This window comes from Rattus rattus, chromosome 4, assembly GCF_011064425.1.
Source record: "Rattus rattus isolate New Zealand chromosome 4, Rrattus_CSIRO_v1, whole genome shotgun sequence".
NCBI lineage: Eukaryota > Metazoa > Chordata > Mammalia > Rodentia > Muridae > Rattus > Rattus rattus.
The window spans coordinates 113,633,145-113,657,966 of NC_046157.1; the positions used below are offsets into that span (position 1 = coordinate 113,633,145).

Genomic DNA, 24,822 nt, shown 5'->3' on the forward strand with positions numbered 1-24,822 from the left:
TCTTCGGGGTGTGCGCGTGCGTGGCGGAAGTGCGTGTACGTGACGTAAATACAGAGCGCCGCAAAGTGCGGGCTACGTAGAGGATAGGGAAGTGGCCCCAGCGGCGACTGGGCTCGGTACCCGGCTAAAGTGGCGGTAGTCTTGGTCCCAAGGCGAGGCCTCGTGGGCCTTCAGGTGCGGCCTGCTCTGTGTGCGCGGGGTGGCGTTCGTGCCGACGGCCGTTTCCACGGTCAGTTCGCAACCTGGCATCTGAGCGGCTGGGGGTAGGACCAGCCAGCGCCCCGCAGCTCAAGTCCTAGGCCCGCCGTGGAGCTGCTGGGTAAATCCAAAGACGCCCGTTTACGTTGGAATCGCAGGATTAGAGCCGTTTTTAGAGTTCTAAGGAGATCTAGAATTTTGCACAGGAATCACACACCCTGAAATCTTGTCACCGCTTGTTCTTAACTGAAATGTCACTGAGCCGTCTATATTTTTAGTTGACAGAGGCTTGGGGTAATGGAGACCTGCTGGCGGGGCGGGGCGGGGCGGAGTGCCGCGGTGTGCTGGTAGGCTGGGCGGTGACCAGCAGTCAGTCATTTAGCTTTGGACTAGTTGGACTGGACCCTCCCGCGCAGTTATTCCTCCTACCTAGCTATTCTAGGAGTAAAACCATCAAGGAATGGAGTTTGCTTCGTTTTTGATGTCACATTCTGAATAGCCAGGAGCTTGCTGGCTATCGCTGATGGACTTGTACAAATAAGCTGTGTGTCTTACCTGTTCAGTGACCCTACTTTTAGCTTAGACTTTTTTGTTCTTGTTTTAAAAATCTTGGTCATTAAAAACATGGAATTTTTGAACCAGTGTTCCAGTCATCACACATCCCTATATTGCTTTTATCTTGGCCTCCATTATCAGAAGTAAGCAACTACAGCTGCCAAAGGCTTGATTGACATGAAGGTTGGGAAACCGTGGACTCGAGTTAAGTGGTTTCAGGAGATGCAGGAGAGCATGATACTGCCTTGATGGTTTTAACACTTGGCTGGTCCTTAATCCTTTCTGAAGGTGACAGGAGAAAATATAGCTCTGAGAAGTGTTAGTAGTTAAGCATTACATTTAAGATTACATCTAAGAGAAATGTTTTCATTCCATCTAGGAAGATGCTACCAAGTACCTCTTTGAATTCTTCGATGTACGGGAATGGAGCTTTAAATTCCAGGGATGCAGCAAGACACACAGCTGGAGCAAAACGCTACAAGTACCTCAGAAGGCTTTTTCGCTTTCGGCAGATGGACTTTGAGTTTGCTGCATGGCAGATGCTCTACCTGTTCACCTCCCCTCAGAGGGTTTATAGAAACTTTCACTACCGGAAGCAAACGAAGGATCAGTGGGCCAGAGATGACCCTGCCTTCTTGGTCCTCCTAAGTATCTGGCTCTGTGGTAAGTGTGTCTCAGTTTACAATCAGTATAGTTGAAAAACAAATTGGGGGTTTTGGATGAAAGTTTATCTTCTGCGATAATGTAGAATGGGTCAGAATCTTGGGGTTGTGAAGCTATGGGGTTTGTCTTTTCTAAAACGTTAAGAAGCTGGCAAGAAAGAAAGTGTTCTTCCTAGTGCTGGCTTTGACACACGCCAGAGTAAACTACTGTACCGGGGTGTGCAAAAGTAGGGGATGGGATTCATCCCATAGTTGGGTTTTTCCTTCTCTTTTGAGACAGCTTCTAGATGGGTGGGTCAGGCTGGCCTGGCACTTGGGATGCTCTTAACTTGGCCTCTTAATGCAGGCATGTTCTACCACATTGGCTGACTTTAAAAAAGACTAATATGACCCAAACCCAACTGCGTGCCAAGAAATGTTAGGATGGGAACTATATTTCTTAATAAGGCAAATCTGTGAGGCTGGGAGGTTGTTGTCTTTCTTGTTTGATTTTTGGCAGGAGGAGGGGCAGGGGTTGGTAGGACCAGCAATAGAAACCAGTGGCTTGAATAGACCAGGCAAGCGCTCTACCACAGAGCTGCACCTGCAGCTTTCAGACTAGGGTTGTGAAAATACTGATTGAATTTGAAAAGAACCTTTAAGTTCTCCAGGACATCAACTGGAATACAGCAACAGTCCCAGTCAACTAGAGGGTGTTGAAGTATATAGTAGGTGCCTTTCACATTTACCTGAACTTTAAGTTGAGTGCCGTCTGCACAGGTGTTCTGAGTCCCCTGTGTCCTGGTGAACCAGTCCTTGAGCCCTGCTCCTTTCCTGCATTCAGAGGTGGCATCAGTTGCATGTACCTTGTGAGGGTTTTCGTCACTATGTACCACCTCTGCTACACTGGGCGTATGGGTGCCAGGGACTGCCTAGTACCCAAGAGCCTGGCAGTGAATCTTGTAACTCTTTGTTTCAGTGTCCACCATAGGATTTGGCTTTGTGCTGGACATGGGATTTTTTGAGACAATAAAGCTGCTCCTGTGGGTTGTGTTCATAGATTGTGTAGGTGTTGGCCTTCTCATATCAACTTTAATGTGGTAAGTACCATAAGGGGTTCGTACATACTGCCGAGCCCATTTGTTTACTTCAGAAGTACAGCAGCTAGTGAAAAATCGAACCCAACATAGAGTAGCTGAAGTGACTGGATTGACTGCCAGGATTATTGTAACTCAGCTCCTGTGTCTGTACTAGGTCAGAAAATAATCCGTGCTTACTGTCATTGAGCAAATCCCAAAATGGTTATACCCTGCTAAATTCTGATTTTCTAATATATATGATTCCATTTGCATCTGGTTAGCTTTGCACTACATTTGTCATGGGTACCATTTCCAGACGCATACGTGTTTTGGTAGTGCTGAGATCCATTTAGATCTAGGAGGTTAGCCTTTGCAGTTTTACTTAAGTATGTTTGAAAAGGGTTTCGTTTTCAGTGTGGCTCCTCTGTGCTGAGGAGAAAGCACATCCAGAGGTCTTCAAAGGCCCACAGCCTGCTTTTCTCTGGGGTTGAGTGAGCAACCGTAGTTGGCTATGTCTACACAGTAGGCTAGAGATCTGGTATTGAGCTTGTCACTTCTCTCAGAGCATGCTCCTGTGCACTTGGCCTCCTGGGCAGAGGGTGGTGATGTAATGAGTGGCTGCACAGAGGATAGAGACTGAGGAGGAAGCAGAGAAAGCACAGTAGTCTCAGACAGGTCCACATGCCAAGAGGCATGTCAGTGGGCTTCCTTCATAAGCTGGAGTTATTCCATTGATGGCTTTAGGGTAACAGGATGGTAGACCTTTGGTACCTAGATATGATCACTATTACCATTTTAAACAAAATCACCAAGGCTATAACCTGATGAAACCAGCCTTGTAGTTCCCTTTGTGACTTTTGACTAATAAAGTACAGGGTCTGTGGGTACTGGATAGTTAATAAATACTACTATGTCATTAGTCTACATTTCTAAAATCTAGCCTAAGATTAATATTGCTGATATAAATCTAATACTCATTGTCAAGCTACTCATGGGGAAAATATGTAAACTTCCAAGAACAGTTGTTGAAAGTGTCTGCCGTGAGTGCAGTGACCTAGATGGCCACAGAGCAAGGCCTGAAGCTGAAGCGACTTTTGTCCCCCAGAGTTTGATTAAGTAGGAACAGGCTTACTGTGCTCTGTACCCTCACCCCAAACATCCCCAAAGTGCCGTAGGAACCAGCACTAGGTCATGCTCTGGGGAGCTGTGAGACACGAGATTCCTGTTTCAGACCGTCCAGTTGCAGAGGCTTGTTTATGTACAGCAGCATGCTAGGTCTGAGGACAGGGGACACGAAATGACTGTGAGGAAAGGAGACTTAGAAGGTAGCCTTGATGGAACTCAGAAAAAAAGGACTTCCGTGTTCTTATGTGCAAGTGCGGGCTAGAGGGCAACAGAGAAATGCAGAGCTAGGAGGCTCAGAACAAACGGAGTCAGGTTCACTGTGGGAAGTCCTCAGCGTGGCAGTGACGGTGTAGAGAGGTGCAGTGCCTGGTTCAGGCAGGGGCTCAAGTGAGAGAGGATGCCCAGAGTGGTGGTGTGATAATAGAGTGAGGAGAGAAGGCTTCAGAGCTTCCTGTGGGAACAGGATGTGATGGCTAGGAAGTTTGGGCTTAGGAAACTGGGAAGTGAGCCATGCCAAGTCAGGCTGGTGGGATGCTCACAGCAGAGGTGAGCAGAGGGAGGGTGAGGACTGGAAACGACAGACTGGCCTGAGAAGTGTCCAACATGGAGATGGGAAAGTAGCCAGTTAGTTGCCTTGACGCTCTTCAGGAGCCAGTGTCTGTTCCATTGGTTTCAGGGTTATGCAGAGGTGAGGCAGGAGAGTAGTGTTTCCATAGAGAACTTGTGTGCAAGAGAGCACTGGCCACATAGACAGAGTTGTGGAGAGTGAACTTCAGGCTCCCTGCAGTTCCGTTATCATTTGCCTTTAAATGTTCTAATTTATGAAGTTCCCTGTGATTGTTTGTGCGTAGAATGAGTAATGATCAGATCAAGGTAATTAGAGTTTCCATCTCAAACATTTACATCTTGTTGGTGTTGGGAACCTTGGAAGTCCTTGCTAGCCAGCACTGACTGTACTGTGATCATCAGAACGCCTTGCTTCTCTGCTGATAGCCATAGTCCAACCTCATCGCCCCTAAATCCTTAGCTTCAGGTGACTGTGATTCCATTTCCTGTTGTTCTGAGGGCAGGGTTTTGTTTGTCTGGGTTTTTTTGTTTTTTGTTTATGCCACATGTGGGTCCGTCTTTGTGTTCCTGGCCTGTTTCATTGATTTTGTAAATTGAGTGGCAAACATTCTTGGCTAAAACAGTGTTTGGTGAGTTTCAGTTTGTTCAAGTGAAGCACTGTTGCTCTGATGGGGTCTCCTTGGTGGCAGACTCCACAGAGAAGGAGATGACAGTCACCCCCTGTCACTAGAGGTGTGCAACACCAGTTGAAGGTGAAGCAATTTTTGATAACTAAGTGCAGAGTGTTTATTATACTCTGTCATGCTCTCTTGATTTAGTCTGTTTGTCTTGTTTTGTACTGTTTAAAATGGATCTAAAGTCCAGGCTAGCTTAGGACTCACCATGTAGCCCTCAAAATGTCTACCACCTGCATACTGGAGTCAGAGGCTTCACCACCCGCAGCCGGACCCTGCTTTCTGTATTCAGTATGTACGTGACACACTTGCCCACTTTAATCCCCAGGATTCACATGTAGAACTGACTCCACAAAGTTGTCCTCAGACTTCATACTTTGGCATGTTTCTACATAAATATAACAATAAAAATCATCTAAAATCCACTGACATAAACACATTAATTTCCACAGATGTTTATACAATTGTTCCTTCGTTGAGGATCTGGACACTATAGTTTTCTGGAAGATTGGGTTGTAGAGCGGCGATGGAAGTGCGCACATGCTCACACACGCAGTTTTGCCTGGGTGTACCCTTTCCTGTGTGTGTTCTGTTTTTCTCACTTTTTAATGGTAATGGCAGTTGACCCAGTGGGCTTTCTGTTGCTTGACTGGTTTAGATGTCATGTTTTTGGTGATGCCAGTTAGGCTTTTAATGCCTACATATTTATTACCTTGGACCTTCCAACTGCAGGCTTTCTGTACAGCATAATCCATGATTCAGCACATCTGTCAGAGCCACCCCAATCCTGAATCATCTTCTCCTTCATTCTCAGAACCAATCTTGGTGTCACCAGCCTGTCCTCGGCTGATGGCAACTCTTACCTTCCTACATGTATGTGTTCAGAGCAAGACTGTTGTCCGACTTTCTGGCCTCATTGCCAACATCTTAATCCTTCACCTTCAACTAGTGTTGCATACCTCTAGTGACGGGTGACTGTCATCCCCTCCTCTGTGGAGTCTGCCACCAAGGAGACCCCATCAGAACATTTCAATCAGACATTTCTTGCATCTGGCAGTGGCTTTTTTTTATCATGAGTTTAAGGTTGAAGTCACAAAGTAGCCACAGGCACCTCAGACCTCACTTCCTGCTCTCTCCCTTGCTTCTTGCAGGCACACACAGGTCCCGAGCTGTGCCTTGGGCCTTCACGTAGACATTATGATTTAAAATCGCACCTCAGGTCTCCATTCTCACTGTCCTGTCACAGTACCATAGCGGCTCCCCCACTAGAGGCTGTTCCATTCACTGCTGTCTCTAGCATGTCAGTAACATGCTGCAGCAGGAGGCTGGGGACTGAGAGGACCAGCACGCTGCGCAAGACGTTTTCACTTTGCCCTTCAGGTTCATCTCCAACAAGTACCTGGTGAAACGCCAGAGCAGAGATTACGATGTGGAGTGGGGCTACGCCTTCGACGTGCACCTGAATGCTTTCTATCCGCTCCTCGTCATCCTGCATTTCATCCAGCTCTTCTTCATCAACCGTAAGTGCTCGTGTCTCAGTGGTCTCAGAGTTGTTAGCGTGCAGACACTCACTGGGTGCTTTCTCTCCCTGGCAGATGTTATTCTCACAGACACGTTTATTGGATATTTAGTTGGAAATACCTTATGGTTGATCGCGGTTGGCTATTATATCTATGTGACCTTCCTGGGATACAGTGGTAAGTTTTGGTGGAACAGAGAAGAGTGGAGACATTGACAGACACTGCCTGAGGTGTTATGGCTCATTCTTATGATCTCCTAATTACATAAACGTCTCACCTTGTAGCTTGCCCACTGCCCAGAAGTAGAGTGGACCAGGTGGTGTGTGACATTTGGACATGTAGAAGTCCCTGACTGCCTGACTTACTGTGTTATGGATTCAGGCTCCATATTATTACCATAGGGTAGAGAAGAGGCAGGGCCATGGTGGCCCTGAAGTAGGTAGAAACATTTCTTAGATGATCCCAAATCAGGCCCAGGGTCTGCTGATCCCAGGCCAGATTTGCAAACTTACTGCTAAATTTCTAGATTCTGTTTCCTGATATGAATGAAGAGAGTCTTAGGCTGTTCATTTAAGAGATGATCTCAAACAGGAGTCCAACTCAGTAGAAAACCTGCCTGCTCTGTGCAAAGTCATGTGTTCAATACCCCAAACCGCTAAAAGTCTAGAGACGTTCAGACCTCACAGAACTTTCAGCTCTTCACCCGTGTGGATAACTGACTGTCCTTTCCTTCCCCCCACCCCCCACCCCCCGCCCCAGACCAGTTTCCCAGGGATCAGTTTCCCAGGGATCTCTTAGCTCCACTTGCCTGGTCTTTCTAGTGACTTTTCACCTAGCGGGAAAGTGGTGTAACCCACAGCACTGAAGCACTCGCTGGGTCTTGGTGGGCTTTTGGGTGCTCTGTCTCAGAACTACTGAGCGGTGTCACCTTTTGTAGTGGAAACACTCAGATTGTGTGTGTGAAAACAGTGATTGCATAATGAGACAGATCCATTACCATGTGTGCTGACGTAGGAAAATGGAGTCCTGCGGGGAGGGGGCTTTTTCTAGGTAGTAGCGTTCATCCCTCTGCTCAGGGTGCCTAGAGGTGCAGCTATAGACCTGCGCATCATCACAGACAGCGCAGTGCGCTCCTCCTTTGGCCAGGGTGCTGAAGAGAGCCGCTTTCGAGTGTGTACGTCTGTCAGCCATGGCCCTGTTTCTTTTCCAGCATTGCCATTTTTGAAAAATACAGTGGTCCTGCTCTATCCATTTGCACCTCTCATTGTGCTGTACGGACTATCGCTGGCGCTGGGATGGAACTTTACCCACACGTTGTGTTCCTTCTACAAGTACAGAGTGAAGTGACAGTGCCCTTAGCTGTCCTGTCTGGTGTTGGGAAGGGATGAGTTCTTGTAAATCTGTAAATAGCTTCAAGATGTAAAGTTTTACAAATTCGAGGTGATATTAACACTTGTCTAGACCATTCCTTAAAATGAATTAAATGTACATTTCTAATAAATATTTTTAAAGTAAAGCTGTGTTTAATTATTTTCACTTGAAGCGGTGTATAAAATATCTGGGGTACAGTAGTGGTGGATAACATACAGCATCTTGTTGGGGAAATGTACAGTCTGTCCCGTTTTTAAAGGCCTTTACACAGACTCCCCTTCAAACTTCAGCAAGCAGTATGGCTCACACAAGTCCCACAGTCCCCTGGGGGACTCTGACTTGAGAACTGCCTGTGTGCATGTGTGGCATGAATGCCTGCAGAGAGGTCAGCCACTCTTATCAGGGTGGCGGCATTCTTGCCTTTTAAAAAGATCCAAGAGCTCTTGCTCCTGCTTCTGCTTCCTCTTGGCTCTCTTGCCCCTCTGTCCCTTCTCTCCACGTGCTCATGGCCGGCCTCTACTTTATTTCCCTACTTCTTTCTCTGCCCTACTACCCTCTTAACTCCCCTCCCCATGCCCTGAATAAACTACCTGACTGAGTAAACTATCTGAAAAGCACTGGAAAACAGACTAAACACCAGGTGTAGTAATAGTGCTACAAAAATTCTGTCCACTCATTGGGTTTAAGCCATTTTTATTAGAAGGAATCTTGATTCAACATAGCTTTTCAAACATCTTTATTTCAAATACACATGGACAGTTGTAGCACAGAGACAGTTATGAAAGGCACAGTCAACAGGACATTATTAGGTTTCGATTATAGCAGCAAACTTAAAAATAAATAATCTGCCTTTAAAAATTCAACAGGTACCTCAAATATTACTGCAGTTAATTGTTCAACCCATAAAGACACTGTGAACAAAGTATGTGCAGAGGAAAAGAGGACCCGGTACAACCTAGCAAGACTCCAGAACGTCCCCCAGTGCGAAGACAGCCTTGTGGAGGACGTGCGCCAACTGAGCGTCTTTGACTCTATTGGGGGAGAGAGGTGTGAGCTTAGTGGACTGGACAGTACTGTCCCAGCAGCTCTTTGTAAGGCTCAAGAGAATGCGCTTCAGGTCCTCTTAAACAGCGCTGGAGCATTTCCAATAAAGGGTGGAATGCTACGCAAGCTAAAGGATCCCACTCTTTATTCTGGGACAATTGCTAACTCAGCAGCAGAGCAGCTGCAGGAAGCAGCCTCCTTAGTATCACAAGTACCTAGCTGTTCCCACAACACATGTGTTGAGAGCAAGAATCCCTCTGCGGTCCAGGGGTTCCCGCTGCACTCGCAGTGGCCGCCTGTGTGCCTGCACGGACACTTCCATTCCTTCTCCGGCCCCTGCTCACACAGGGCCACCTGCTGCCTGTCTGCTCTCACACTTGCATCCTTAGGTAGTGCAGAAACTGGAAAAGGAGCATTTCAGAAACAACAAAGGTCTGTTTAGCTAGTGACAGAGTACAGGGGCACGGGTAACAAAACCCTTGGGTGGGTTGGTTGGTTTTATTCTTTTGCTCTTTGTAAAGACTGTGGTCATCTTTGTAGCATCATATGTTCACATGCATTAAATTTAGCATATTAATTAGCATAGCATATATGTTAATATTAATCATTTAAGTCCTCACAACTATCACAGTTTAAGTTTTACAAGCCGTAAATGTTGCTATGTGGCTTGGGAATGCCCTTCCCTGAAGTCTTGAACTGGGACTCGATCCCTCACCATGTGAAGATGACGACAGTGTTTAACCTCTGGGTTCCTTTCCTTCAGTTCTGTTTATTTCCCTCAAGGCTACAGCAGCATGGTTGAATAATAGCAACAATAAGCATGGTATTTTGGGAAACATGTAAATACAAAACCTTGGAACATACAGGGTTTGACCCGTGAGCTACTCAGCTAAGTGATCTTTTAAAAAGTACAGCTGTCGTAGCTGAAGCTCTTGCAGGTATGCTCAGCCTGTGGCCCAGGACAGCAATGAATGGCACAATACAAAATTGTAAACTTACTCAAAGCTTTTTAACAGTTTTGTTGTTTTTGTAACTGGACCGTGAGGTTCTTGAGCATGGACTCTGGAGAGAACAGTGTCCCACTGCACTGTCAGAAGGTTGGACACACCAGCAAATCGACATGATGGTGGGAATTTTTCTTCTTGTTGATCTGATCTAAAATACTGTTGTTCATCATTCTCCCCCCTACTTCCGGCAGGCCTTTAAGTCAGTACAATTTAGGAGTATCTAGGAGAAGATGCCTACAGCCCACACCTCCGGCCTCATCCTGCCAGTTTTACACAATAAAAAATAATGAAGGTCTGGCTAGTAGTAGAGACAGGTCCTGGCACCAAGCATCCTAGCAGAGAGCCAGGAATAGGGCTTGCTAGGAACAAGTTTATTCTTATGTCAAAAGCCATCAGTCAACTGGGCATGGTGATGCACATCGACACTTGAGGGGCAGAACTGGGAGAACTAGCCTGGGGTGCAAGGTGAGACCTTGTCTTAAAAACCAGTCACTGCAGGCAATCACATGAAGCCTTCTCAGGACTGAGATTGTTACTTTTTACAAAACACAAACCTAGCCATGTACAGCATTGCCAATTTCTTACCCACTGCAGCACATCAGAAGCCTAGGTAGGGCCCCGCTTACAAAGCTGCAGGAAAGGTTTACCCAGCTGACTGCTCGCCCAAGGATTTCCATGTCCAAACCGGTTAAGTGTCTGGGTCAAATGGTCCTGTGGCAAAAGGTCTGCAGCTCCCACTCAGTGGGTAACAAAGCCTCTGGCTCCTTAAGGCAGGCCCAGCAATGCTGTTCAGAGTTCTACTGCTGCTGTCTCTCACTTGTACCAGCCTGACATGACTCTCAAGATTGGATCAGCCACTGACAGGTAATCTCCCTTTTGTTAAGTAACAATACATGACATGGTCACAGTTGTCGCTATACTCAGAAGGGGAGGATATTATACAAAGTCATGGGAGGGGTCATTCTTAGAATCCTGCATATGACAGATACACACTTATTAACTGGAAAAACCTTTGCCAACAACAACTCTTTGCACATAAGCAAACTTCCTTGAGGGACAGCACTGTTGAGAACTATAGTTCTTGTAATTCTGAAAGACTAAAAAGAACTCTAGTCTCCCAACTTTTCCTGACAGCTTTTGAAATAATCTTTTGCATGTAACCAATGAAGTTTGTTCAAACACACTCTGACGGACATAACACACATCTAGGCTACAAACTAAATCATCCACCTGTATTCACTTCTCATGCTTTTCAAATGTACCTCTTGGGGACACTGAAACAATGCATGCTGGGAAGAATCATAATGCTAACATGTAGCCGGGCAATTTTGGCCGTCCCATCAAAATACACACCTTCACCTGTACTACCATGAATCCATAGGTCTACTTTTAATCACAGCAGCAGGATGCATCACTCCTTTCTAGAATGCTTATATTTATGACCAGCAGAACCTCGCACCGTGATGTCAATGTCCCATATTTCTGGGATCCAATATGGTGGCTGCTGGCCATGTGGCCGCTAAGCACTCCAAATGCTGCCAACATGGGCACAGAACTCAACATTTCAGTTCAACAGATGTGTGGCTTCTGTAGAGGCCAGCACCATTCTAGAGTCTGGAGTATCTGAAATACACTGGTACCAACCACCATCTACTTCACAGAAATAATTGGTACTGTATTTGGCACTTTTCCCCATTCACTGTGGGTGAAGGTCTGTTGGTGGCCCCCAAGGTGGACACCTTGCAGTTCTAAGCACTCTGGCTTCACCTCCTCTAGTCTTTACCTTCACCAATCTCCAGGGCTCCCACAAAAATCTTGCTTGGGCCAACCAAACTGCTTCTGATAGTCTAGTGCTGAACTGGGTACAAAAGTGAGAGCAACTAACACTGATGGATCAAATGAGCGCCTGACGTGGAAGACAGGAGAGCTGGCCTCCAGAGCTCGGAGTGTGTTGGAGAACACACACCACACAGAATGAAGACTAGACACGGAGCGTGTGTGCCCATGCATGGCAAGATAGCAGGCAAACAGTGCTCGGAGAGAGATGTGAGCAACCTGGCTAGTTAATCCACTCATCCAGATGCTAAAAGAGCCTGCCGAGGCTCAGGCATGTTCTAGGCACTGGGAGTAAGCGCACAAAGGGAAAAGGGATTCCTGGAATGAAGGAAAGGACTTGGCTAAAAGAGTCCCTAGAGGCAAGACAAATGAGAGGAGCCTGGCGGGAGGACAGCTCAAAGACTCACGCAGGAGACAGTCAAGTGACCCACTGGATTTTCAAAGCTCGCAGCCACTGAGAAAGCAGAGACCTAAAAGGGCCCCTGCATCCATCCCCATGGTTTCAGTCTGTTACCCTGCTGCACACTTGAGTGTGGGGAGATAGTGCTTAAATTTTCTAAGGATGTGCTTGTGGGCACAGGGCAAAGGAAATCAGAGAAGAAATTAAAAACTTGAACAAAACACCATGTTTACAAAGTTTACAAAACACCAAGAAAAGCTTCAGCTGGGCTTTGACATGCACAGTAGTGTTTATCTACGTTTCCCCAGTCAGAATATACAAAATGGCTGCTGCTTTGTACTGTGTTCCATACACTGGGCAACTAAGAAAGTTCCAGGGTGGAGGCCACCAGCTGGGAACTTCCACACCTAGGCCCCCACACCTGCTGGGCATGCGCAGCTCCTGGAGAGCCAGAGAAGACTGGCAACTTGCTCGGCCTTCCTAAGTGTAAGAGTAAAGCACTTTTTCCAACTAGCACTTCCTGGGACTGCACACGCATTCACCCTTGCATTCAGGACACAGCAGAGCAAAACATGCTGTGGAAACCTAGAAGCACTATGGTTGTCTTTCACCAGAGCCCCACATAACAAATGTTGGTTGTAAAATTATACCCAATATGACTCATCCAACAGCATTACCCAGGAAACATTATCTGAACGTCAAAACCCACCACAGGTCTATAAAAGGACCAGGGAGAAAAGAAGACAGTGTGTCTAACTACTGATTAAAGACAGAGCAAAAGGGAAAGGGGTCTCGTCACCCACATGGAGGGAACTATGAGGGGGTGAAGGAGTGTATGGAGACGAGGCAGGGCCTCCCACCCGACACTGACAATCACACGGGTTTCTGTGGCTACACACCACACACAGTACAGTAATATAACCCTCCAGAGGGCACTGGTCTTTTAAAATCTTGATTGTTTTTTTAGGAATGACAAATGCCTCTGAAAATATTTTGTTCAGAATTGCTGTGATTATAAAAGTACTTCAAGTTAAGAAACCCATCTAGAACCAATCTGGAATGGCAGTGCACTGGAAAAAATGGCGTTGATCTAGAATGTCTGCATCTACAAATAAAAATATAGAAGGAACTTAAAAAAGCCAGGAACCGCTTCTTCAAAAAAAGGTGTTGATTCAAAACTTTACTGCACAAAAATATGTACTTCTTAAGTACTTCTAATAAATTAACTTCATAACATCTTCATGTGTATTTATATATTTATATTTATATATATATAACATCCCTGATCGTCTATAAAAGAGGGTCTATAATAGTAAAATAAGTGAACTTCAAAAGTACCCCCTTCACAAAATGTATTTAACATCAGTTTTCTCAAATTTTAAGGAATGTAACAATATGTACAACTCTTGTGTATTAGTATAATACCAAAATAGTCTCAGGCGTGTTACCAGGCTGTCAGAATTGTAAAATGTTTGTGTCAAGTTCAAATTTGGAGGACAGCCTCGTTTCAAATGAATGCAGTTGTCGGTGGGAAGGGTCCCTGCCCAAGTGGAGATGGCAATCATCTTATCTACAGTAGGCTTCACGAGAGGTAGTGTTCAAGTCAGAGCAGAAGAGGACGGCGTGCTCAGTATCTTTAATCAAGAGTCACAAGAAAGGATGTGTTGGTTTCTAAGCAGATCAGCTGGTGACTTTCTTAATATGAATCTGAAATGCAAAATAATATAAGATTTGAAGAAACAGTTAATTCCCAACTCCCACGAATCGTCTTCATTTGCAAAATCAAAAGTCAACAGAAACCCAAGCAGCTAGGCGGCTCCCTGGCTGACCGGACTCTTACCTCATTGAGAATGGCCCAGACAGCAGAGTTCTGAATAACCGACAGTCGAAAGGCTGAGATAGGGTTCAGTCCAGGATCCACAATTCCCTCTGCAACTCCGTACTCAAATTTCCCTTCAAAACAGCAAGTAATTTTTTGTTGTTTAAGAATTGTTGGAGAGTCTGAATGCATAAAGTGCCACTAAAGGCAAAGTATTTTTGGTACACAGGAAATACGAGTGTTTCCTTTAATCTGTCTTGACTCAGCTTCCAAAGTTCTGTGACTTGATGTTCTTTTAAAGACCTTAAAAGCAGCCTGTCTAAAGCAGGAGCACACTTCTGCCCACTGCAAACTCAAAGCGTGGCGAAGAACTGTTTGTTTTGACATCAACAGCAGAAAATCTATAGGATGTCCGCAGACTGGCGCGCTACTCAAGCCTGATCACAATCCGTTTTCTAACAGTGCTCAGCCTGCCAACCGGGAAGCTCAGCTAGTCCTACAGAGCTTCACCACTTCAAACTTCAGGGTCAGCCTGAGGCAGGGGCTCTCCACGTGTATCTTTCCAAGGCTCTATTGAGACAAATTTAGGTGTTTTGCCTGCTCCATACAATTCCCATACACCACTCTGTTAAAAACGAGAGGCTAATTCATCCGACGGGTTATTGCTATCCAGAATATATACACAAAATAACAAAAATGACCAAAAATCAACTAATCCAATCAATGGCAATTAAGTTGAACAGAGTAAGTACAACTGGCCAATAGATACATAGAGAAAAATATCCAACTCGATATTCCTTCGGCACCAGGAAAACATAAATCAGAACTACCGCAAGGGGCGTGAGAGATGGCTCAGTGGTTAAGAGCACTTTTTGCTCTTGCATCACTCACGTGGTCACAACCATCCATAATTCCAGTCCCAGAGGAATTGATGCCCTCTTCTGACTTCCACAGGCACCAAGTGCACGTATGGTGCATACACATACACGAAAGCAAACACTCAAATACATACAAAAGATACATACAAAATGAAAAAAATCTTTAAAAGAAAAATGTTGCAACAACACCAAGAGCCTATCTTGCCCTCATCAAGAAAACGATCAATTCTGGGCAGCTGCTGTGGAGAAGGGAGCGCTATATACTGGTGGGGAATATAAGCTGTGCAACTACACAAGCAGACACCTCTATATAAGAGAAGAACTACTGTATCAGCCTCCTCCTGATACATACAACATAAATGCCCAAAGACAAAATTTAAGTTATTCTTTCATATATAGGATCTAGATTTAAAATAAGACAAAAAATATCAAAAAGGGCTCTATTTGGGAGAGCAATGGCGCCAGTGAGAAGGCAGAAGAGAGGCGGCAATGGAGGGTCGGTATAATCAAGGTACATTAGAGACTCATCTAAATATATCAAAATGAAACGCGCTATGTGGGCCAGGGAAGTAGCTCAGGATGAAGGCACTTGTCACTGAGCCCGATAAGTTCAATCCCTGGAACTCATTTTGTAAGTTTTCCTCTGATCTCCACATACTTACTCTGGTGCATGTGTGTGTGCACAAAAATAAACAAAAATATATATAATTAAAATCAATTTCCTATAAGAAATACACACTAAAGAAAGAAGGTTAGCAGAAAAGGTCTGCTACAGGAAGAAACATGACCTTCCAGAGGTAGCAATGCCCCTCATCCATCTTCTCCTGCTGTAAAGATAATGTCCTTCTTAAACTAGAACTGAAATGATATAAGAAAAATGACCAAAAAATTAAATTTTAAAAAAGAAAAGAATGGAAGGGAGGAGGGAACGGAGGAAGGAAGGAAGGAAGGAAGGAAGGAAGGAAGGAAGGAAGGAAGGGAGGAAGGGAGGAAGGAAGGAAGGGAGGGAGGAAGGAAGGGAGGGAGGAAGGAAGGAAGGAAGGAAGGGAGGAAGGAAGGGAGGAAGGAAGGAAGAAGGAAGGGAGGAAGGAAGGAAGGGAGGGAGGAAGGAAGGGAGGCAGGAAGGAAGGGAGGAAGGAAGGGGGTAGGGAGGAGGAGGAGGAGGAAGGAAGGAAGGAGGGAGGGAGGAAGGAAGGAAGGAGGAGGAGGAAGGAAGGAGGAAGGAGGAAGGAGGAAGGAAGGAGGAAGGAGGAAGGAAGGAAGGAAGGAGGGAGGAGGAAGGGAGGGAGGAGGGGAGGGAGGAAGGAGGAAGGAAGGAAGGAAGGAGGGAGGAAGGAAGGAAGGAAGGGAAGGAAGGAAGGAAGGAGGAGGGGGAAGGGAGGAAGGGGAGGAAGGAAGGAAGGAAGGAGGAGGAGGAAGGAAGGGAGGGAGGGAGGAAGGGAGGGAGGGAGGAAGGGAGGAAGGAAGGAAGGGAGAAGGAGGGAGGAAGGGAGGAAGGAAGGAAGGGAGAAGGAAGGGAGGAAGGAGGGAGAGGGGAGGAGGAAGGGAGGAAGGAGGGAGGGAGGAGGGAGGGGGGGAGGGGGGGAGGAGGGCAGGAGGGAGGGGAGGGGGGAGGGGGGGAGGAGGGAAGGAGGGAGGGAAGGAAGGGAGGAAGGAGGGAGGGGGGGAGGGAGGGGGGAAGGAAGGGAGGGAGGGAGGGAGGGAAGGAGGAAGGAAGGAAGGAAGGAAGGAGGGAGGAGGGAGGAAGGAAGGAAGGAGGAAGGAAGGAAGGGGAGGGAGGAAGGAAGGAAGGAAGGAGGAGGAAGGAGGAAGGAAGGAGGAAGGGAGGAAGGAAGGGAGGGAGGGAGGGAGGAAAAGAGGAAGGGAGGACGGAAGGCAGGGAGAGAGGGAGGGAGGGAGGAAGGAAGGGAGGAAGGAAGGGAGGGGAGGAAGGAAGGGAGGAAGGAAGGAAGGAAGGAAGGGGGAAGGGGGAGGGAGGAAGGAAGGGGGAAGGAGGGAGGAAGGAAGTAGGGGGAAAGGAGGAATGAGGGAAGAAGGAAGGAGGAAGGAAGGAAGGAGGAAGGAAGGGGAAGGAAGGAGGAGGGAGGAAGGAGGGAGGGAGGGAGGTAGGAGGGAAGGAAGTAAGGAAGAGAGGGAAGGAGGGAGGGGGGAGGGAAAGGAGGAAGGGAAAAAGGGAAGGAAGAAGAAGGAAGGGGAAGGAAGGAGGAAGGAGGAAGGAGGAAGGAAGGGAGGAAGGAGGAAGGAGGAAGGAAGGAAGGGAGGGAGGGAGGAAGGAAGGAAGGGAGGGAGGAAGGAAGGATAGAAGGAAAAATATAATCTTTCTGGGGCAGAGTTCTCCAAGCCAGCAGTTAGCCAACCCTTCAGTGAAGGGCATTCTTTGTAGACCACAAGGACAAGAAAGAATATTGGATAAAATGAAGTTCAAGAAGTTGGAAGACCAAAGAGTGAATGCTTCAGTCCTTCTCAGAAGGGAGAACAAAACATTCACAGGAGGAAATACAGAGACAAAGTGTGGAGCAGAGACTGAGGGAAAGGTCATCCAGAGACTGCCCCACTAGGGGATCCATTGCATATACAGTCACCAAACCCGATGCCAAGAAGTGCATGCTGACAGGAGCCTGGTATACCTGTCTCCTGAGAGGCTCGGCCAGAGCCTGACAAATACAGAGGCAGATGCTCGCAGCCAACCACTGAACTGAGAGTGGGGACCCCAATATAGAGAAAGGACTGAGTAGCTGAGGGGGTATGCAACCCCATAGGAAGAACAACAATATCAACCAACCAGAGCTCCCACCTAAGAGTACACATGGAGGGATCCCTGGCTCCAGTCACACATGTAGCAGAGGATGTGCTTATCAGGCATCAGTGAAAGGAGAGGCCATTGGCCCTATGAAGGCTCCATGCCCCAATGTAGCGAGAGCCACGTCGGGGAGGTTGGGGGGATGGAAGGGAGAGAGTGTGTGGGTGGGGGAACAACAACAACAACAACAAAGGAATACTAGATAGAAAGGATTTCTGCCTCATTTCTATAGATGAAACTCAATAGACGTTAGTGCGTGTGCTCTGGAACATGGCATGCTGGGAAGATGAATGCAATTCCTTATGCTTGAACAATACTCCACTTAAATAAGAGGCCCAAAGTTTGTTTTTCCGCTGTCATCAGAACCGACTGCAAACATCTGTCACTGCTGACCTACTAGTGATTGATGTTTTCTCCACTCTATCCTTGTGACATCCCCTCATCCAACCCAGGTACCACCAGGCACCAGTACCAATCCACACGCACGCAGTTGTTTTAAATCACATTTGTCTTCTGTTTGTGTGGGTGTGCATACCACAGCCTGTGTGTGCATGTGTGGGTGTGCATACCACAGCGTGTGTAGATGTCACACAGATTTCAGGAGCTGGTTCTCTCCTTCCCCTGTCGGTCCAGAGGATTGAGCACCAGTCTGCAGGTCGCGGTGGTAAGCACCCTCACCCGCGGAGCCATGTCGAGAGCCACAGACACACGATTGCAGCAGAGTATGCCGTCAGTTCGAAGTTATTTACATATTTGATATTATGATATTCACTTTCTGATTTATCATACTGTGGACGAATCACTGCCTTAGAGCAAAGAGCCTGCCCTGCAGTTAAAATGGATTCTAAAACACAGCAATTCTTTATCTGCACCGAAGCATCTCCCTTCTCTGCTGCCACCACTTGTCTGGCTTGGAAGAGGTGTCCTTTCTCCCTCTCTGCACCTGTGAGCTGTGCTCTAGAGAGGCTGATTATACTATTTGTTGTTTATTTTCCTCAGGAAATGAGGTTAGATCTGATATTAGCTTAAACGAGTCCCAAGTTTCACAGTTGACCGGAACTCTTTCTCAGCCAATCATCCACAGTAACTTTTGGTGCCTGGAACACTTACTCCCAAAGTCCAGCATCGGCTATGGGTCTTTCTTCAAATAGCTCTTTTGTAAATTTTCTTGTATTCCTTCTTTCTTTTCTTTTCTTCCTTCCTTTTTCTTCCAGAGTTTAGCCCAATAGGTAAGTATTAAATGATCGGAGGAGAGGCAATGCCAGAGTGGTTGCTAGCCACATACAGGGTAGTACCTTCAGGGGCCTTCAGGTGAGCGTGCCAAAGGCACTCCTGCCCACCATGCTAACCTTCTGAGCATATGCTCCATGACCTTAAACTGAGCATGCACAAAAAGGCTTAATCCGTACCAAGATTTATGCTGGCTCGCTAAGTAGATACACAACACGCTTCCTTTCTTATAAGAAAGCACTGCTTTGGGAAGACCAGGACTGCCACCTTGCCTGCTGCAGGTCATCTCCATTTTCTTCTGTCTCGGGATTGCACTCACCAAGAGGGGAACCCACTGCATTTGGTCACAATTACTATCCCTGACTATGAGCACCGGAAAGGACCTCAGAGGTCCTGTGGCTCTCCTTCCACACACTGGCCAGCGGCCCTTTTCGGGGTTCTCTGCTACTCTGTCAAAAGTTCTTTCTTCTGCCTTCTCATAACTTTAACCCGCTGAAATAAATCTATTTCTTTTCTACGACCACAGCACTTTCCATACCTACCCCCAAATACACCCAGCAGGGGGCGCAGTAATTGCCTGCAGTCTAGCTGCTTCCTTTCAGCCTTGCTTTTTGGCTTAAATAGAAACTCGGTTTGACAAAATTCAATTCTATCTCCCTACAGGTTATATTCAGGACCTGTCTCTTTCCCTAGCTTTCCCCATTAAACATCTAGCTGAACCCTGATTCCATTTACCATCCCTAAGACCCTCCAAGGCTTTCCAGGTGCCAACATCGGGCAGCCATCACCCCATCATAGACAGCAGCACTCCCCATGGGAGGATCAGAACCCCAGGCAGACCGGCACGTTGCCGCTAGATAAGGACATGAGAACAGTGAAGACCATCTGGAAAAGGTGGACAGAAAGAACCAACAAAGGAAAACTCCATATCACTGAGATACAGACATGACACAGGTGACAGAGAAAGCCAGCCAAATAGGGAATCCCCAACCCCACCCTGAGATCCAAAACCCTGTCAAGATTGGAAACCCTTTTTGACAGCTGGGGCGTGTTGCTGACTGAAACTGTCAAGCTTAACGTCTGACCAGAATTCAAAATGACTTTAGGGTTCAATCCAGGCAATAAGGGCATGTTATTAAGTAGACATTACCTATTCTGAAATAGCCATCTTCTAATCGTTTGTCTTTGGTTTCTTTGCTGATCTCCAAACTGTCGCTCTAAAATAAAACAAAGGCAACAAGAGTATAAGTAATTAAGTCTGTTAAAATCAAATCCAACAAATGCTCTAAGAGTTGTGTTTGTGGCTTGGCTATGAAGAAAAATGGCAACAGTGAAGAACTCTGAAAATCTGTTGGTAGGAGTTACTTCAGCCATGTTGAAAGAAAATGAAAGACTGTCAAGAAGATCTAAGTGTTCCTTACAGAGCGGGGAATTAACGGTGCCTCCCTCATCAGGCACTCAATGTGCACTTGGCATCATGGGACTCAATAGACACAGTAAACTCTGTGCTAAGATATGAACCCTGTTCCTAATATAAACAACCATATTTTCCAGAAGAAAGCAGAATGAGAACTAGGGATGAAACAAATGGGTACATTAATATCAGATATTCAACATTTTAAAAACTTAATATTGCCATCCACCATTAAAGTTCCATACCACATGAGAGTTCTTGTTTATCTAATAAAAACAACCTCCTAAGTGTCCATTGTGACAAATGCCATTAATTGGCACAAATAGAGATCACCTGAGAAGAAAGCTTCATTGAGGTGCTATCTATATGGTGGGTTGGCCTGTGAGCACAGCTGTAGAAAGTTATCTTAATTAGAAAGACCCAACCTACCAGGGGCAGAACCATTCCCTACGCCCTTACATAGTTCCCGAACCATGTAAGAGTGAAGAAACTGAGCAGAGCAAAAGCATGCAAGTGTTCATTTCTCTCAGCTCTTGAGTGAGGACATGATGTAATTTGATATTTAGAGTTCCTGTCTTGACTTCCGCCACAGTGATGACTAAAACCTGGAACTGTCAGATAAGCCTCTTTCTCTTAAAGTGCTTTGTGTCAGGACATTTTATCCCAGCAACGGGAATGAAACTAGACCCTCAGAGGCAGCAGCAGCCATACCTTAAGAGGCAGAACCTCCACGGTCGTGTTCAGCAGGATGTCCCCTGGGTGCTCTTGATTGCCGCTGTGGAACAAATAACTGAAAATACACACCAAAGAATGAACACCAAGAGTCAGACCTGAGTGTCAAAGACCCAAGAGCACAGCCTCTCACCCCAGAGTGAGCTCTTGGGAGGTTTCTGAAGTCTGACCATAGCAGAACCTGCAACCACCCAGCTGACTCCCAAATGTTGCAGGAACCATAAGACTGAAGGGTGCAGCCCTTGGCTCCAAGTTCTCCCTATCAGAAGCCACCGTACTTACTACTCAACTCAGCAGACACCAAACTGACCACAGGCTGACTGTCTGCAACCCCTTCCACCACAGTGCAGTGCCTTGAGTCAGAGTTTTCAGGAGTACGGCCATGGGCCATGGTACGTTTGAAGCCTACCCTCGGGGTTATGAGTTTGGAGCATTGGTAAAGCACATGGCTATTGTGTGCAAAGCCCTGGGTTCAGTCCCCAGCTAGAACATACAGAGCATGCTTCGCAATAGTCAGGCGTGGTGGCGCATGCCTTTAATCCCAACCTCCTATGAGTTGGAGGCCAGCATGGTCTACATTGTGAGCTCCAGGCTAGCCAGGGCTATACAGTTATACAGTAAGACCCTGCCTCAGCAAACAAAAGATAATTATACACCATTAATGCAGAGTGGGGTCTAGAACTGTGTGACCAGTGCAAGAGTCAAAAACCAATGTCAGCCATCATGCTAATCAGCTAAGGAGAAAACACAGAATGATATCAACAGACGAAGAAAGGGCATCTGGCAAAATTCAAAGCTGGAACTTCCAAGATGGTTCAGTTGGTAAAAATCTTTGTTATCCAAGTACAGGGACCTGAGTTCGATCCCAGGAACCCATGTAAAACAGTCAGCCTGGTCACACCAGTGAGTTCTAGGAAAGGGAGAGATCCTGCCTTTAAAAAAAAAAAAAAAAAAAAAAAAAAAAAAAGGTGGAGCTTGAGCAAGAAGATGCCCAAGGCTCATCTCTGGCCTCCATGTACACACACAAAATAAAAATGGTAATGGTAACACGAACATTCCAGCCCCACTGATGGGGTCTGGGTGCGAGAGGCAGCCGGATGCCAAGTACGGCACGCAGCGTGAGCAAGTGTTCCTTCACACACCTCTGGGTGTGAACGGCAGCACAGTTAAGTGTGCCTTCTGATAGTGGAGAACTGAAGGGACCGTGGGTATCAGATTTAAAAAACAGAAGAAAACAGTCCCACGTTTTATAACATGGATGTGAGCCCCACAAAACCTAAAAGGGTTGCCAGTGCCCACGGGGTGCTTAAAATGACCTGCACCAGCAGAAGTGCTGACTGGGAACAGCAACCAATTTAACCAGTCGCTGGCCCAATAACCCACTCTCCCTGTGCGTGGAGATAGTCTAGGAAAGAGACGTGGAAATTATGAGATTTCACGGTTTAAATGAGAGTAACAAAAAATCACAGGTTAAGTTCAAGTCCAGAAATAACGGAATCTACCAAATAGAGGGCCAGAAGACAGCTCATAGACACTTGGTACCAAGCCTGAAGGCCTAAGTTCAATCCCTAGCACCCACAGGGTAGAGGGAGAGAACCAGTTCCCACATGTTCTCTGGTCTCCACACACAGATAAATGAAGTACTTTACAAAACATTCTGTGTTCAGAACATTAGAATAGACGGCATGCCTGAAGTCAGGCACTTCTCGTACTCAACGGTGAGAAGTTAACTTATAGCCAAACGGTTTGCGACCTGCTCTCTCCACAATCTACTGTGCACAGAGCACATGGATCAGGAACCACACTACAAGCAGGTGGATTCTAGAAAGGAAATGCACCAGTCACTGACCTCTCCACATTGACCGGTTTGTCGAATTTAAACAAGATGTAGTCTCCAGCCGTGGGGGTGATGGCCCAAAAGAAGTCTTCCCCCATGTAGGTCTTCTCCAGGGTGTGCCCTTGGTACACCTTCAGGGAGGTGGAGACCTCTGCAGGCGGGTTCACGTGGATCTTGAGAAGCAATGGTTTCATGTAATCTTTATCCTATGAGGACACATGCGGGCCATGATATAACACGGAGCTTATCTACACACTACACAGCAACCTGTATAGCTAGGGAAAACTACATTAGATCACCAACCGTGAGTTTCTGAATTTTCCCCGACAGAGATGAGTGTAGACCCACGTGCTGGAAGAGGGAGGGTCGGAAGCGGATTCGTAGGTTTGCCTTCTGTCTGTCGCAGTGTTTCTAGACATGTAAAAAAAAAATCTGATTTTACTGTCCAATGATGAGGAGCAAGGTAGACACCCAGAGTCCGGTTGGATGGCACATTGACATCCCTGCTAGTCAGTCCTTACTTTAACATGTGTGTGCTGGGGTCTGACACTGCCACAGGAATTAGACAAAGACCACAGACAGACAGCACAGGAAGAGAGTACTACGGCCTCCACAGCCCGGTCTGACGACGCTGTACAGCCAATGGTAACAGGAAACAAGGCTTCAAGACCCCACCGGTGTTCTCGGCCATGCCAGGGGGAGCCACTGCTTAGAAACAGGCTCTGCTTTAAGGGGTCACCTACTGTTTTTTTTAAATACATGACAAGTTTGGTGGTGCCTGCCTTTAATCCCAGCACTCTGGAGGCGGGGGCAGGCAGATCTCCGAGATTTTGAGGCCAGTGTGATCTATAAAACAAGCTCTGGGATAACCAGGGCTACACAGAGAGATCCTGTCTCGAAAACTAACAACAAAACAAGACAAAAAAACCTCTAGAAATGCATCATATATGCATGCGCACACATCGTCATGCCTGGAGAACGAACCAAGGGCCTTCACGTGTGCTGTTTAAAGAACTCTACCACTGTGCTATCAACGGGAGAGAGAGAGAGAGAGAGAGAGAGAGAGAGAGAGAGAGAGAGAGAGAGAGAGAAACAAGAGACATGGAGGGAGGGAGGGAAAAAGGGAGGAGGAGGGGGAGGAGGAGGAGGAGGAGGGAGAGAAACAACCTCTCTAACATTAGAACTTTAAATGAAGCCAAGCACATGAAGAATGGAGTAGAGGAGACAGTTTCCCTGCTGTGGCTTTATTTAACATACTTAGCTCCTTAGAGAAATCTGCTACTACACACAAAGTTACTTCATAAACTAAACATAGAAAAGAAACTTCCAGGCCAGGTACCACGGCACAAGCCTGTAATCACAGCACTCAGGCAGCTGCTGAGGCAGGAGGATCTTCAGTTCTAGGCCGGCCTGGGGCTACACAGCAAGGCCCTGTCTCAAAAGAAAAGTTCATGGACCCCACGAAGAGTGAACTTACGGCATCTTTTTCGGGGTTGCAGACCTTCACCCAGAGAATGTGGTCCAAGAGCCAGTCAATGGGCTTCTCCTTATAGAACATGAGAATGAACTCCACAACCAGAGCTAGGTCCGGCGCCTGGAACATCTTCCCTGAAAAGACATTCCCAGTCAAGAGCCGTCACAAGGAACCAGTCTGGGGACACCTTCGGAAGTGACCTCTGTGCCAAATAGATTGAGGTTTCACTCTCATCATCAAATAAGTAAAACTTGCTTTAGCTGGACAGTCTGTTGACTTGTCACCCGGGTTTAAATGGAAGTAGCCACCTCCCGCTGTTAAGTGTCGCTTAAAGGACTCAGAAACCAGATCCGATTCCCCCTTATCAGACTATTCCTGTGAAGAAATTTGAGAGATTTACAGTTTAACAAAAGTCTGTAGGACTAGGAGTACAGCTCAATGGTCTCACTTGTCTAGCATTTGTGACACCCTAAATTCAAAGAAAGGGAGGGATGGGGAGGGGGAAAGGGACAGAGGGAGAGAGGGAGATCATCTAAATTGATAAACACAAAAAGAAGGGGAGGAACGGATACAGGAGGAGGGGAAAGAAAGGCTTACTAATTTTGTTGTCACTGAAACTTT

The 24,822-nt window shown here is 46.6% G+C and overlaps 2 protein-coding genes across 7 annotated transcripts in view; one reads left to right on the forward strand and one right to left on the reverse strand.

Annotated features, from left to right (window-relative positions):
* The first annotated feature begins 50 nt into the window (after nt 1-50).
* Nucleotides 51-7,875, forward strand: Unc50 (unc-50 inner nuclear membrane RNA binding protein). Of its 3 annotated transcripts, none has more exons than XM_032900952.1 (6): nt 51-319; nt 1,133-1,416; nt 2,374-2,494; nt 6,220-6,359; nt 6,435-6,536; nt 7,570-7,875. In XM_032900952.1, exons 2-6 carry the CDS (start codon nt 1,137-1,139, stop codon nt 7,704-7,706), a joined length of 780 nt encoding a protein of 259 aa, XP_032756843.1. In that variant the 5' UTR covers nt 51-319; nt 1,133-1,136; the 3' UTR covers nt 7,707-7,875. The 3 variants fall into 3 exon arrangements, with proteins under 3 accessions (XP_032756843.1, XP_032756844.1, XP_032756846.1); XM_032900953.1 differs by having other exon boundaries at nt 51-229; XM_032900955.1 differs by having other exon boundaries at nt 51-174.
* A 534-nt stretch (nt 7,876-8,409) lies between these two features.
* Mgat4a (alpha-1,3-mannosyl-glycoprotein 4-beta-N-acetylglucosaminyltransferase A) overlaps nt 8,410-24,822 on the reverse strand; it is an 89,259-nt gene continuing 72,846 nt past the window's right edge. For 2 of the 4 annotated variants that reach the window (XM_032900951.1, XM_032900948.1), the window contains exons 9-15: nt 24,205-24,335; nt 23,031-23,138; nt 22,740-22,933; nt 20,870-20,948; nt 19,895-19,961; nt 13,858-13,970; nt 8,410-13,724 (exon numbers count right to left, since the gene is read on the reverse strand). In XM_032900951.1, coding sequence (XP_032756842.1) covers nt 13,698-13,724; nt 13,858-13,970; nt 19,895-19,961; nt 20,870-20,948; nt 22,740-22,933; nt 23,031-23,138; nt 24,205-24,335 — 719 coding nt within the window. In that variant the 3' untranslated portion in view covers nt 8,410-13,697. The remainder of the gene's footprint in view (nt 13,725-13,857; nt 13,971-19,894; nt 19,962-20,869; nt 20,949-22,739; nt 22,934-23,030; nt 23,139-24,204; nt 24,336-24,822) is intronic. The other 2 variants (XM_032900949.1, XM_032900950.1) reach the window with 2 other exon arrangements.

Coding starts and splice junctions, on each gene's coding strand:
- Unc50 (XM_032900952.1), top strand. CDS start 1,137: ATGCTACCAAGTACCTCTTTGAATTCTTCGATGTACGGGAATGGAGCT. Junction 6,360..6,434: donor CCAGCTCTTCTTCATCAACC/GTAAGTGCTCGT, acceptor TCTCCCTGGCAG/ATGTTATTCTCACAGACACG. Junction 6,537..7,569: donor GACCTTCCTGGGATACAGTG/GTAAGTTTTGGT, acceptor TTTCTTTTCCAG/CATTGCCATTTTTGAAAAAT.